Here is a 14,099-nt window from a genome sequence, read left to right on the forward strand (position 1 = left end):
ACCGTCAGGTCGACGCCGCCTTAGCCTACATGCCTAGGCAAGTAACTACCTAGGTTGTTTTTGACACATGGTTCGTAGGAGCTTTGACTGAAATCTTATTCATCGCGACAACATGACGGACGTGGAGCTACATATACTGGTTCTGGGCACTACTAGTAATAAACAACTATATTCTCAGCCTGACGTCGAACACCTGGCATATCTTCAGCGCAGCCCTTAGCCGAGGTTGACCCGGTCACAAGCTAGATAGATATAATAGCTGTTCCCCAGTAAGATGGAAATTCGCGCAACCCAGGCCATTGAAGTCCCGGAAACTCATGGCCGCCACACTGCCGTCATCGTCGCTACGGTATTACGGTACCTCCTGCGTTGTATCGCCAGCCTCGCCGGCAAGACAGACCACCCCGAGAGGATCGACCTCTCTCCCCCACCCTACACTTGCCCACATTCAGGCACGCTCCTCCACCCGACCCTGCCCGCACTGTTCTCTCCTGCTCGGGGGCTTTTCCCTCGTGATATTGCTCCTATCCACGAGGACGCGTGTCACGTCAATAACCGATCCTGCCCGTGCTGGGCGATGATGGGAAAAAGTGGCCTCAGCCACGAGGGCCACAGCGCTCCCACGACATCAATGATGCCATGCGGCCGCGGGCCCAACAGAAACTAGACAGCTCTGCTGTAGGCTGAACCAGCCCCAGGTCACCTGACCACGCAGCAGTAGCAACAGCTCAAGCCCGGCTGTTTGTTTGTCCCAACCCACCCACTCCCCAAGCCCATATGCCCGGGGGGCTTTTCTCTACGAACATCACCAGACCAGAACCGTGTTCTTCGTAGTAGGCGCGCGGAGTACGTACCCTGGGTTAAGAAAGGAAGGAGGATGATAAATACTGACGACGGGGGATTGATTGCCCGAGCAGGCTGGACAGACACAGCCCGGCGGTGTTCTCGGCGTAACTATCCGCTATGTCCTAGTCAACAGCGGTGGATCAACGCGGCATCGTGCGATGTACCCGGGTGCGCGAGCCAGCAGATGCACTTCTTACACCGGGGTGCGAGTCCTTTGACGTTGTTTGAGTCATAGTCGCTTGCGCCCGCCCGCCCCCGACATGTCCCCCAATCGTGTCAGACAGCATGAGACGAGGCCTGGGGCACGCGGGCTGTTTGTTCCGCTACAGACTTCCAGCGCTCGGTCGTCGTGGCGCCCAGCTTGGACAAATGGCTGTCCCAACTCGCCGTCCTGACGTCTCAGTTCCGCATTGGCTGCCTGCTGTATAATGGCACCTTCCTCCATATCACGTGAACAGCTTTGGTGAGTGGAGGGGCCAGTTCTAAGCGGTCATGGATCACGGGTGAGTGAGGCTTGCGAGGCCGAATGAGAGGATGGGTGCTGGTCGTGGGCTACCGGCACGGGACTACTGATGATATTTGGTTGCAGGATCATATCTTCTCAACAATTTGAGACGACGGTTGAGAATGGCAAGAGTGGCCCGGAAGAAGTCGTGGTGTCTCAGTGCCCAGGTGGTGGTTGTGAGGGCTCACGACTTGACGTTGCTCGACATGTGCCGATTGGTCTCCCGTACTATACTCCCGCTTCCCCTATAGTGCTTGCGTCATTGGCTCGGCTTGATTCCGCGAATCGAACGGATATTCAATGGCGCACCAACGCATATCGACATGCGCTTTCTGCACAGATGTCGACTCATTTCTCCTGTTCCTGTTCAACTGCTTCTCACCCACAGACCCCACAACCGCGAGTACGACTAGCTGCAAGGCTATGTACTAGTCAACTCACCCTATCTCCGAGACTAACCCACAACAATCCGAGGCTCGAGCACCACATACCGGTACACCATCCAACAGTAAACATCACCCACCACCACACACACCACCCACAACAATGCCACCCCCCTGGCCCCACGGCGCAAGGTGCGCCATCTCCTTCACGATGGACAACCTCGGCGAGGCGCAGGCGGTCCACAACAAGACCTGGCCCGCCGGCAAGCCCACGGGCCAGGACCCCTCCGTCCTGCAGACCCTCCCGCGCATCCTGGACATCCTGGCCAAGACCACCACCACAGGCAAAGGAGGTGTCAGGGCGACCTACTTCGCCGAGGCGTGGAGCCTCGCCACCTACCCCGCCGCAGTGGCCTCCCTCCAGCGGGCGGGCCACGAGGTCGCCTGGCACGGCTTCCAGCACGAGGTGTGGCACGCCCTGTCCCCCGGGGACGAGCAGGCCAGCTTCGAGAGGAGCTTCGCCGCCGCGCGGGAGGCGGGGGTGGTGTATCGTGGGTTCAGGCCGCCCGGGGGCCGGATCAACGGGGTTAGGACGGTGGGGCTTTGTGGGAGGCTTGGGGTGGAGTATGTCTCGCCGCTGGGGGAGTTTGGTATCCTCCCCGGCGGCGGGGACGGGGACGGGGACGGGGCTGGTGATGTGGTGGTGCTCCCGTTTGAGTGGGAGGCCGTGGATGCGTTCTGGTACATGGACAAGTTCGCGGGGACGCGGCGGGAGCACGGGGTCCAGGGGGAAGGGGAAGGGGAGGGCGCGCCTGGCCCGGCCGAGTTCCGGGCGTGGCTGCTGAGGCGCATCGGGGAGACCAAGGCGGAGGGCGGGTACATGTCCATCTTGTTCCACCCCTTCCTCACGACCGACGAGGAGAAGATGGGGCTGCTGGAGGAGGTTGTCGGGCTGCTCGGGCGGGATGATGAGGTCTGGTGTGCGCCGTGCGGCGAGGTCGCGGGCTGGGTGAGGGAGCACAGGGCCGAGTTTGGGTTTTGATATATATGTCATATATCTGCCAGTGACTTTGACTCTTGAGGTACGCCTGCCATATATCTTAATCCCCAACGCCGCTGAACTCCCATTCATTTATTTATTGCGTCCCATCATCCACCTACCCATCACCCCCTCGGCAACCTCCCCAAAGCAGCCCTCAGCTCCCCAGGACCAGCATCAAGCAGCCCCTCAACGCTCCCATACGGCGCCTTGACAACCCCGAACCCATCCTCCCCATCCTCCACGACCTCCCCCCCATCATCCCGCACCCCAAAAGGAATAAACCCCAAAGTCCGCTCAAAATCCACCGCCATGTCCTCGCTCTCCCGCGCGCTGAGCACGCTCTCGATGTTCACGAGGTCCACCCTCTCCACGTCCCGGATGTGCCGCCCGGGGCCCAGCAGGCGCGCCGCCACCGCGTCCAGGGCGGCGTTGAGCTTCTTCTCGCCCCCGCCGCTGGGATCTTTATTAGAGGGGGAGGCGGGGGCCGCCGCGGCAGAAGAGAGCGCCCGCACCTCCCCCCGCAGCAGCGCCAGGTCCCGCTGCCTCTGCTGCGCCGTGGCGTTGCCCTGCGCCGCGCGGGTGGCTGTCCCTGGGTAGATGAAGAGTTCCATTGCTACCAGGTGGCGGGCTAGCTCCCATGCGAGGCGGGAGGCGAGGGCGGCGCGCTGGTGGTGGTGGTGGTGGCCGTCTTTTGGGGGGTTGCTTGGTGTGGTTGTGGTTGCTGTGGTGGTAGGTGATGATGGTGATGGTGATGGTGATGGGGATGGCGACGGGGACGGCGGGGTCATCAGCCTGGCGAGGAGGCGCTCGAGCAGGCGGTGGTCGCTCTTGACCGCGTCTGAGATGTAGCGGATCCCTATTGTTGGGCTTTTCGGTGGGGACGGCATGTTTCCTTTATTGTGTTGACTGCTTTTCTTTTCTCTGGTCTTTTCTCTGGTCTTTCTCAATGGCTGGGTTGATGTTGAGTACGCGTGTTGTATGCTTCGATGTTCGAGGGTGAGTAGTGGTGGTGATGAGATTCTGGTGCTATGTGATCGCTGCTCCGTCTGGGTGGTGGTTGTGACAGCTCTTTGTTGTGCTCAGACACGTCGGGCGGGCCTAATAACCTTAATACTCCCCCGCGTCATTGCCTGCCTGTGCCCCTTTCAGGTCAGGTCAGGTCAGGTCAGGTTAGGCCAGGCCGTCGAAACGGTCGTTTGACAGCGGTGGTACCTCTTCCCACGGCGAGACATGTCAATCCCAGCCCTGGTCGGTCGGTCAGGGTGGTCAGACGCAGGCTGGCAGGTCGAGGCGGCGGGCCGTACGGTATGGTATTCGTTCGGACTTGCTTGTTGGTCCAACGGCGTCGTGCAGATCTTTGCAGTTCACTGCTACAAGCGAACAAGATGTGGCGGTGTCTTGCCTCCTTCAGGCTCATCTGAGAGGACCTCAGGTACAACAACGGTGATGGCGTGGCTTCCCTATTATATACCCGCCGACCCTCCCAAGACAGACTCACACCAGACGGACCGTCGACTCGGGCCACGAACACTTGCATCATCATGAATGTGTCTGCTGCTCCTGGGTGCGACCGAGCTTCCCTGTCGGAATGACGTTGCGATTACCTTTCGGCCTGCTTCAGCTCAGCTCCTATTCCTGTCGACATCTGTCCGTTGGGCCGACGGGCTGCCTGCCAGGGAGGGCGGCCGGCCCACGTCCCGCCCGCCCAAGGATCAATTGTTTCCGAAACGGCCCCCAAGGTGGCTTGCCCGTGCCGTTCCTTGCCGCCAGCACGGTAGGACAGACGCCAGCCGACCAGGAAGAACCTACCACTCGCTTCGCCCTGTGCCAAGGAACCCCCTGATCAGGTTAAAATGGGCGTGACTATCCCATCCAGCTTCTCTTTAGGAGTACCTATGATATCAGCGCGGTCGCGTGGGACAGTTCTGACAGTCAGTCCGGACCATCAAACCTACTGCGGTACTGTACCCTTACCTTGTATAAGGGTCGTGCACATTACATGCATGTGATATGCACACGCTGCATCTGGGCGTTTCTCGGCGCCACCGCAACAGTCACAATGCTCTAATCCGCTCGTAATCCTGACATTTCATAAATCTCTGATTTCTTTTTCGATCCGCCCTAGCCGGTCGGGTCACACATCTCTCTCTCTCTCTCTCTCTCTCTCTCTCTACTTGGAGGGCCGCGCCTCGCCCGTCTTGCCCGTCGGGATGTTGAACAGCACCACCTTCCTCTCCTCGCCCTCCTTGTAGTCCGCCAGCCCCTTGTCGACGCGGTAGTAGCCCTTCCTCTCGAGCTGGACGATGTCGTCCCGCCTGAGGGCGGCGACGTTCTCGTCGCACCACGCCTCCTCCATCGAGCTCGTGTCGGGGTTGAGGAAGTCCTCCAGGTTGTCGTCCTCCTCGAGCTTGTCCTTGGTGATGAGGTAGTCAAAGTCCCACAGCTCGGCGGCCACGAGCGTCGTGCCCTTGGTCGACAGCCACGTCACCTTCTTCTCCGTCTTCTTGACGTCGCCGGCCAGGTTGAGCTCGACCGTCGCCGTCTTGATGGGCGACGAGCCGTCGGTGCTGCGCACGAAGGCGTTGCCCCACGTCATGAGCGTGATCTCCTCGTCGGTCTTCATGGCCGCCAGGTCGGCCTGCTCGAGCAGCAGCTCGTCCGAGAAGACGACGTTCTTGTTGCCGATGTCCTTGTTCTTGGGGTGCTTGGGCTTGCTCTCGGTCACGGGGCCGGCTGGGGCGTCGGCGCCCTTGACGGTGACCTTGACGGCGTCCTTCTTCAGGATGGCCGTGAACCGGGGCGCGATCGGGTCGATGACCTTCTTGTTGTTGGCCCAGAACACGGTCCAGTCCATCGTAGTAACGTTCCGGCTGGGGCCCTGCTTGACGATAAAGTCGCGCAGTGCCTCTACGGTCATCCCCCGCCGGCGCACGCCACGGATGGTGGGCATGCGCGGGTCGTCCCAGCCCCAGACCTTGCCGGTGTCGACGAGCTTGGCCAGCTTCCGCTTGGACAGGAAGGTCTTGACAAAGTTCATGCGGGCAAAGTCCCACATGTGGACCTGGCGCAGCTTGAGCGTGTCGATGAACCACTGGTACTGGGGGTTGCGGTCGGTGTACTCGGTCGATCGCAAGGCGTGGGTGACGCCCTCGTGGCTGTCGATGACGGGGCAGGCAAAGTCGTACATGGGGTACGCCTTCCATGTCGTCCCGGTCCGGTGGTGGGCATCCTCGATGTTGCACCGGTAGATGACGGGGTCTCTCATGGCCTTGTTCGGGTTGTCATAGGACACCTTGGCGCGGATGCACCACTTGATACCCTCCTCGGACCCCTTGTACATCTCGTCGAAGATGCGCAGCGTCTCCTCGATGGGCATGTCCCGGTGCTTGGAGGGGATGCCCTTCCACCGCTCGTCTCGCATCTGCTCGGTGCCCGTGTCGTCGGCGTATGCGTGGCCCTCGGAGATGAGCCTCTTGCACATATCGAAGAGGTACTGGAAGTAGTCGGATGTGTAGGAGAGGTGGTCGGGGGTGATGCCCATCAGGGCGAGGTCCTCGATGATGGCATCCTGGTACTCCCCCTTCTCCTTGGAGGGGTTGGTGTCGTCGAGACGCAGGCGCAGCTTTCCTTGGTAGGCGACATGGCCAAAGTAGTCGGCGAGAAGGGCGGCTTTGGCGTGTCCGATGTGCAGGTAACCTCTGGAGGAGGTGGACGTCAGCGTTTTTTCTTGCAATGCCCTGGCAGGCCATTCGTTGGCCAATGATATATGTAGACGGGGGCACTTACGACGGCTCGGGCAGGAACCTGGTGACGACGCCGTTGGCGGTGTCCTGAAGGGCGAGGTTGAAGTTGCCTCCAGCCTTACTGGCAGCAGCAGTCTTCTTCCTCTTCTCGGCCTCGTCGGCCTTGATAGACTCCTGGATCTCGGGGTGTGTGGCGTCGACAAAGGCGTACCAACGGAGCAGGTTGGGGAGGGACCCCTTGAGGATGTAGGAAGCACCCGCACGGTTTGTGCGCAGGGCAGTCCAGATGGCCTTGTCGTTATCGCCGAGCTGGTAGCCGTCGAGGTAGGTTCGCAGGATCAGGTGCTTGTCGAGGGCGATCAAATGCGGCTCGATGGTCTTGAAATCCTTGCCCAGGTCGGGCGTGATCGCCTTGAGCTCGTCTGCCTTCATGGTTGTGTTGTGTCCCTCGAGGATTGGGTGGGGAGAAGGATGACACTGGTCGAGGGAAAAGTCGAGCTTAAAGAGAAAAGGTCGTCTCGTGAGTCAACCGGCAAAAGGTGGGTGGGAGGGAGGGACAAGCGGGCAGCAACAGGAGAGAGAGCTGGGCAGATAGATGGAGATGGTGGGGTGAAATTTCGAGGAGGGGTTCAGTCATACCGGGCTGAATTGGCCACCCCCATGCTCCGATTGAGTGCCCCCCACCCCTGCACCCCCAACCCTGGTACTTCCACCTTGACGAAATTTGAGCTGATGCTGGACTGACTGCTTGTGACTATCAGGACGTGAGCTCCATTCCCACACAGGCAGAACGACGGACGCGCATCCGCACCGTCGCAGCACATCACCGCCCAGCATGGCCTCAATAAACCAATGCCTGGCCTCAATGGCAAGGCTCAGCCTCACGACAGCATCCAGACCAACAATACAAGCAGCGATACCACGGTATCTCGCCCCATCAGTCGTCGCAGTCGCACAACAAACACGAAATGCATCGGGACGGCCAAGCGGCGCGAGGAAGAAGGAGAAGAAGAGGAAGCAGCACAAGGGATTCAGGGTTGACAGGCTGGACAAGATGCAGCAGTTCTCGCTGTGTGATGCCATCCGGTATGCGACAGACGACCTTTTATCCTCCCCTCTATAAACACAAACTGACAAGCCGCCTGCTGGCTGGACACAGGTACGCCCGCGCGTTCGAGGTGGGCCAGGACCCCGTCAGCACCAAGTACGACCTGGCGGTGAACCTCAAGACGCTCAAGTCCGGGCCCGTGATCAAGAGCCGCATCCGGCTGCCGCACCCGGTCTCGTCGAACCGCCGCATCGGCGTCGTGTGCAAGGAAGGGTCGGCCCTGGCCATCCAGGCGCGGGCGGCGGGCGCCGCGGCCGTGGGCGAGGAGACGCTGTTCCAGGCGCTGCGCGACGGCACGGTCGAGCTGAACAGCCTCATCTGCGACAAGGGCTCCGCCGACACGCTGGCCAAGGCCAACATGGGCCGCGTGCTGGGGCCCAAGGGCCTGATGCCGTCCGTGCGCATGAAGACCATCACCAGCAACGTGCTGGGCCTGCTCAAGGAGATGGCCGGCGCCGACAACTACCGCGAGAAGGATGGCGTCATCCGTCTGGCCGTCGGGCAGCTCGCCTTCACGCCCGAGATGCTGGCCGCCAACGTCAAGGCGGTCGTGGCGCAGGTCAAGGACGACTGCGCGTCGGTCGAGGGCAACTTTACCAAGGAGGTGCACGAGATTGTCATGAGCACCACGCACGGGCCGGGCTTCAGCCTGAACGGCGGGTTCAACCCTACCGAGCCGGGGCTGACGCCTCAGATGCTGACCAGCCCGATGTGAGGGCGGCTGGGAGCAAGTAGTGTGTGCGGTCGGAAAGACATCTTGGACCGGGATATATCTGTACAATCAATTCATGAAGACACGGTGTATATTGGAGACGTCCAATGTTGATTTGCGCATAATGGGGTATCATATTGTGGCACTGCTGAAGAACGTAGCCGCTCACTTCTCCTTGAGCGTCTTGACTCCCTCCGAATATGCCCCCAGCACTCGGTAAAGCCCCAGTAGCCTCATGGTCCTCTCGTGCTGGCCTGCCCTCCGCGCTTCTCTCAACGACGCCCCCAGGTCAACGAGCAGCGTATTCCTGCACCTCGTGATCCTCTCCTCCATCTTCCTGACATACGGCAGGTCTCGCCCCAAGGCATTGGCCAGCCTGACGATAGCATTGTATTCCCTGACCATCTCAACAAGCCTCTCCTCCCCATCCCCCTCGCTGTCATCATCATCATCGTCCTCTTTCCCCTCCCCATCCTCCCTAGCACCACCACCACCCGCCTCCAACCGCCCAAGCAAAACCCCACACCGCTCATCAAGCTCAACCATCCGCCTCCCAACCTCCACCTCCCCACGGACGGCCCTCAGCTCCCCAGAGGCCCGCACGACGTCCTCCCGCCGCGCCCGCACGCGCCCCGCCACGTCCTCGACCTGCCGCCGGAACCCGAGCAGCGCGACCCGCACGTCGCCCGCGCGCTCGCCGCCGCCCCGCAGGCCGTCGCCCAGCCCCAGGAAGGCGGCGTAGTTGCCGTTGACGAGCTCCAGCAGCTCGGCGCTGATGGCGGAGCTGCGCTCGCGCAGCTCGGAGCGCAGGTCCTCGAGGGTCTGGTGCCGGTGGTGAAGGTGGGGTGTTGTGGTGGTTGAGGTGGTGGAGTCGGAGGGGAACAGGGACGAGAGGTAGGTCGCTGCGTTGAAGTCTGGGGCTAGGAAGTCGTGCCGCGAGAGGGCTGTTGGGAAGGGGAGGGGCGCGTCGGGGTCGAAGGCGTCTTCGTCGTCGTCTTCGTCGTCGTTGTTTGGGTGTGGGGGTCTCGTCGGGTCGGGGTCTGCGGAGCTCGAGGAGGAGCTGCTTGGGAGTTGGAATTTGGACCTGGAGCCGCTTGTTGAGGGGCGCGAGGCCGTGTTCATTATGCCGAGGCCGCTTGCCATGGCTGTGGGAGTGGCTGTCGCGGTTGGTGGTCTGGCTTCGTTGCGGATCTGGCCTTGGATGGGAACCGTCCCTGCAGCGAGGAATTGCCGGTGGGCTGCTTCAAAGACGGCCTGGTTTGCGCCCTCTCAGCGGCTAAGAAGTCCAACCGCGCGGGTGGGTTGTGATCAATCTTTTTTTGGAGCTGTTCCTGTCTGTCAATGCGTGTTCAATTGCCAGCAATTCTAGGAAATATCAAAACGGCTGGACAAAAAGTTGCCAAGTTGAAGTTCCAGGTTGGTCACCTAATGGAAGCTTAGGTCCGGTGGGTACGTACCTAGGCACCTCGGGTGCAGCTCCTACTGGGGCAATGCAACCTCGGAACCCACCAACACTGTTGTTGTGCCTTGCTAGCAACAGGTCCGCCATTGCAAATCCATCTCGGAACTACATGTCTTCGTATCCATCGATCAATGAGGTGAAAATTACGAATAGCATACCTAGGTATCTAGGTGTCTTACTGTATACATACTGTAATGGTCATTACCTTTTTAAATGTTCTCTTGTCTGAGCATTCAACCACCACCGCATTTGAAGGCCATTTATGCTAGTGGTTGTTAAAATCGCATTTGAATTCAAAACCAGACACCCAGTGTAGCAAGAGGTAGTCATTGCGGATGTATACAGCTCCATGGGTAAACTGGACTGGTAAGTCAAACCCTACGGCACCTCGGAAACCCGGCATGGTTCCTCAGGCCACGAGTCCCTGTACTCTGGGCAGATCTTGTCCAACTCGTACAGCCAGTGCTCCAGATCACCCTCGTCATACGGGTTATCCACCTTCACCGGCGGCGGCGGCCGCTGAGGACCCCAGCGGTATATCTCGTTTTCTTGCGTGCCTCTCTCCCCCGCTTCTTTTAATTCCATCTCGTGCAGTTTGGCAACCTCCTCATCCACCCGAACTTTCCAGCACATGGGCCAGAAGTCGGAGAATGAGCCCTGGCTACTTTCGGAGTCTGTTCCCAAATAATCAAGGGCCTTCTCTTCGTACCAAAGCACCAGATCTTCGAGTATCTCCAAGAGAGCGGCTTCCTCCTCATTGATAGCCTCGATGTCATTGGCATCTCTCTCCACTCGTTCACCCCCATTTTGTGCTAGATCCCACGCATTGCAGCACGTGTGGGTGATGTTGAGAGCAGTGAAAGTTGCGTATCGAATTGCCGCCTTATACGTGAGAGTTGTTAGCTCGGGTCCGCACAGCGTGTAATGAGATTCGAGACAGTAGACAATTCCAAAGGAGGATGAGGGGGCTAGATCCGGAGTATCGCGTAACGAATGGCTCCCTTTCATCATCCACGTAAACGGGGTACATCCGTCCACGGTGCAATGGCATTGGCACCCATCTGTGAGGCCTTGACAAAATATCGCTGTTGTGGGTTCCATGTATGCATCCCAAGAATCTTTGCTCGGTCGTGCTGACCGGTATCGGTGTTCCTCGCCGGAAAGTTTGAGTTGGATAAAGTAAAAGGCAAAGTGTGCACCGAACAAGCCACAATTCGGAGAAGTTTCGAGAAAGTCTGGCCCTTTGGGTGATCGAGAACGTACATCAACCCCGTGAGATATGAGCCAGTCAAGATAAGCCAAGTTGATACGATCTTCTGGTCGCAAGTGAATCAAATGTGATGGGTGCGGTTGGAAGCCATGGCGATAGAATAGCGCTCCAAGGTGTGGGTCCTGAATTTCGTGGAAAATCCAACTCATGTCGTCTGCTGCTCCAGACTCAGGGGTAGGAGAAAGTTCCCGTGGATCTGGTGGTTGACCCGTTCGGGATCTTTTCATCTGATGGACATATTTGCGCCTAGCAAGCTCTGATGCATGTTCAAGAACCGACCGTAAACTGGGCGCGTCCTGGTAGCTGTATTCATCCGTTCCATGCATTCGTACACTGCACCCGGCAGCGAATAACAGATCTATGCACTGACAACAGTTGCAAGTGTCATCGTAGCACCTCTGGATACGCTTTCCATTGATGCACAGGTCGGAGCTGCGTATCATCGCAAACTCGAGCGCGGTGAAGTAGCACACATCGCGATACTCAAGCAGGGTCAGGTCTCCAGTTCTTAAGAGAATGTCCAGTATTTCGGGACTCGTAGCTGCGAGATGAAGAGGGCTTTGCCCAAAAAGATTTATCTCGGTCAATGCTGCAGGGTTGCTACTCAGAATCTGGTTTACTGCCACTGTATTGTTCTGGAGTACCGCTATACTCAATGGGCCACACTCGCAAGCTTTGCAAGGTTAGCAGACGTGGCAGTGCCAGGAGGATGGATTTCGGGGCACATCTGTAACTTACCTTCAGGATGTCGGTAGAATATTTCGTAACGCGACGACATCAAATAGGGCGCACTAGTAGACGGCAAAGCATTGCGAGCCGAGGATCCATCCAAAGCTACTGGTTGACTTTCCACATTCGCTTGAAATAAAATACCTACAACAGGGTAGTCGATACTCCGGATTGAAATAGTATAATGGGATCCCATAAGTGGTGATCGTCCTGCGATTACCTGTCAGCTCTGCTCAAAGTTGTCTAGACACTGTGACTGACCCCGGAGGTCATAGGTGAACGGCGCAACGCCGTACGCAAGGAGAGTGCGGACAAGTTCAACCGAGAGACCCATTGTATTAAGACCATGAACAGAGCTGAACTTATTCGACCGACGGAGCTATGAAAAGATCAGGCTTGCAATTATCACATCAATCATCGAGAAACTCACTGCGGGGATGGCATAGTGCATTAAGCTCCGGTTCCGTTGGTCTACAGCTGTCGGGCAAACCTTTCCGTCATCAAAAAGCTGGATCAGCCGTTTCATGCAAGCGGTTATCAGAGTATCAAGACCGTTTTCGAGTCTAAGAGATCCCTCTCCAAGGAGGTCCAAGATGCGAAAGGCGGGATCCAACCGGCTGTCAACAGTCGGGTTACAGGTGAAACTCGGGCTAATACTGAAGCCACCGGCACCATACGTCAATGCGAAAGACATGTTAATGGCGGTCTTCAAAATGCGAGTAAGTCCGGTGTAGTTGAACCCTACTACCACTCGTCGCTTCTTTTTGGACGCCTTTGACAGTGGACAAGCGGGCCAGTGGGCTTGCGTTTCCCAATCGCCGAAGAAGGAGGAATTGCCAAGCTGCATCCGCCTTCGTTCTCTCACATTTTGTGGACGCTGACGAGGGCAGATGCAAATTCTTCCCAGAGTCGACTGCAAAGTGGGGGGTTTGACTGAGGTTGCGACCCGAGCTGCATTCGATAGAGGCTTGGTGGGCACGCTGAGGGGCACCGGTTCATCTTGTCCATGTTCTAATGACTGGATTGCGTTGCTGGCCTCCTTCAGCAATGCCGGCTTGGAAGCTAGTCTGCGGACCAGAGCACCCGGGACGTGATCCGGCCCATAGTTGTGTCGTGTTTGCTCAGCAAGACGTTCGATAGTCTTCATTATCTCTTGATTCTGCTTCGAATGGCGTTCCTCCAAGTGTTGCAGAAGGTTGGCTGTTTCCTGGAGCTTTCCCAAAAAGACTTGGTTGTTCTCTTGAGCTTGATATGAGATAGCCCCATATTGAGAAACTAGGAGCTGAGAGAAGGTGTTGACGGCCTCATGTGTCGTAGAAAGTTGATCTTGGATGTCAACGATAGGTGCCTCAACTGCCGCCAGGCCTGACCGAATGAGCTGCGTTTCAGACGATAGACCACGGAAAGAGACTTCCATAGTGGCCAGTGTCTCTGTGTGATACTGCTTCGACACTCGCCTGAGTACTCATGCGTCAGAACCATAGATCATGTGCCATATCAGAAGATAATATTAACAACTGACATTTCTAAGGCATTCAGAGTAAGCTGCAGAGTGCCGCGGGCCTTTTCTAATTGTTGACCAAGTTGCTGGACTTTCGACCGATTGAAAGGGTATGTGAACCTCTTTCTCCGATTATCTAGTCGCGATGTCCAACTCTTACCGCCAGAGTCAACGAGCTCGGGGTACAACTTCTCTATCCTGTCAAGCGCCCCCTCGAACGACTGCATGCTCCCAGAGACTGCAGCGGCGACCTCTGGGGATGATCCGGGGGCGACTACATACTCTTCGATGGCTTGAAGGCTGGTCCTGAGCGCCTCATTTTGTTGTTTGACGAAGGCGAGGTCATCTTGACGACTCTCGAAGGCATCTAAGTACTTGACGATGCCGCCAGTAACTTGCAAGCCCAGCGAAACGAGACCTGCGACGGAGGCGGCCAAGCCCACACTCTCAGCCACCATGTTGTTCTAACTTACACAAGCCTTGGGAGATGTTTTGACTGGAGATAGATGAGAAAGAACTTGGTCACTAGGTAAGTTTGCCTGGCGTGCGGTTGAAGAAAAGTGAATCATATGGGAAAGCGGGGAGGAACAGATGAGAGGCAAATTCCGCCTCGATAGGTCTGCTGCGGTCTGCCTTGGGCGCGCTGCATTAGACCTAGGCCTGTCTGACCGTAAGCAATAAGGCAGGCAGGCGGTGCTAATAAACGAGTGTTGTACAGAGGTGCGCGTATCTAGGTATGAAGAAGAGCCCAGAGGACATTCTAACTGGCCAACCGAGTCCAGGGATGCTGCGCCATGA

General features: G+C 57.9%; 6 protein-coding genes across 6 annotated transcripts; 2 read left to right on the forward strand and 4 right to left on the reverse strand.

Annotated features, from left to right (window-relative positions):
- Window positions 1–1,897: 1,897 nt before the first annotated feature.
- On the forward strand, window positions 1,898–2,776 carry KVR01_009115 (uncharacterized protein; the record flags this gene model as incomplete). The annotated part of the gene is made up of 1 exon (XM_044794892.1): window positions 1,898–2,776. One exon carries the CDS (start codon window positions 1,898–1,900, stop codon window positions 2,774–2,776), a length of 879 nt encoding a protein of 292 aa, XP_044641617.1.
- Window positions 2,777–2,898: 122 nt separating this feature from the next.
- On the reverse strand, window positions 2,899–3,663 carry KVR01_008971 (uncharacterized protein; the record flags this gene model as incomplete). Its single annotated transcript, XM_044794865.1, has 1 exon — window positions 2,899–3,663. The coding sequence occupies one exon, from the start codon at window positions 3,661–3,663 to the stop codon at window positions 2,899–2,901; it is 765 nt and encodes a 254-aa protein (XP_044641473.1).
- Window positions 3,664–4,946: 1,283 nt separating this feature from the next.
- Window positions 4,947–6,951, reverse strand: KVR01_008912 (glutamate--tRNA ligase GUS1; the record flags this gene model as incomplete). The annotated part of the gene is made up of 2 exons (XM_044784349.1): window positions 4,947–6,474; window positions 6,563–6,951. The coding sequence occupies 2 exons, from the start codon at window positions 6,949–6,951 to the stop codon at window positions 4,947–4,949; spliced, it is 1,917 nt and encodes a 638-aa protein (XP_044641414.1).
- A 124-nt stretch (window positions 6,952–7,075) lies between these two features.
- KVR01_009357 (mitochondrial 54S ribosomal protein MRPL1) lies at window positions 7,076–8,858 on the forward strand. Its single transcript, XM_044787224.1, has 2 exons — window positions 7,076–7,605; window positions 7,679–8,858. The coding sequence occupies exons 1-2, from the start codon at window positions 7,355–7,357 to the stop codon at window positions 8,340–8,342; spliced, it is 915 nt and encodes a 304-aa protein (XP_044641859.1). The 5' UTR covers window positions 7,076–7,354; the 3' UTR covers window positions 8,343–8,858.
- On the reverse strand, window positions 8,505–9,734 carry KVR01_009013 (uncharacterized protein; the record flags this gene model as incomplete). Its single annotated transcript, XM_044794051.1, has 1 exon — window positions 8,505–9,734. The coding sequence occupies exon 1, from the start codon at window positions 9,480–9,482 to the stop codon at window positions 8,505–8,507; it is 978 nt and encodes a 325-aa protein (XP_044641515.1). The 5' UTR covers window positions 9,483–9,734.
- Window positions 9,735–10,179: 445 nt separating this feature from the next.
- On the reverse strand, window positions 10,180–13,759 carry KVR01_009510 (uncharacterized protein; the record flags this gene model as incomplete). Its single annotated transcript, XM_044794666.1, has 6 exons — window positions 10,180–10,592; window positions 11,442–11,612; window positions 12,062–12,161; window positions 12,231–12,572; window positions 12,744–13,257; window positions 13,323–13,759. 6 exons carry the CDS (start codon window positions 13,757–13,759, stop codon window positions 10,180–10,182), a joined length of 1,977 nt encoding a protein of 658 aa, XP_044642012.1.
- Between the last annotated feature and the right edge of the window lie 340 nt (window positions 13,760–14,099).

The sequence above is a fragment of the Diaporthe batatas genome, assembly GCF_019321695.1.
Source record: "Diaporthe batatas strain CRI 302-4 chromosome Unknown Contig00011, whole genome shotgun sequence".
NCBI classification, from domain to species: domain Eukaryota; kingdom Fungi; phylum Ascomycota; class Sordariomycetes; order Diaporthales; family Diaporthaceae; genus Diaporthe; species Diaporthe batatas.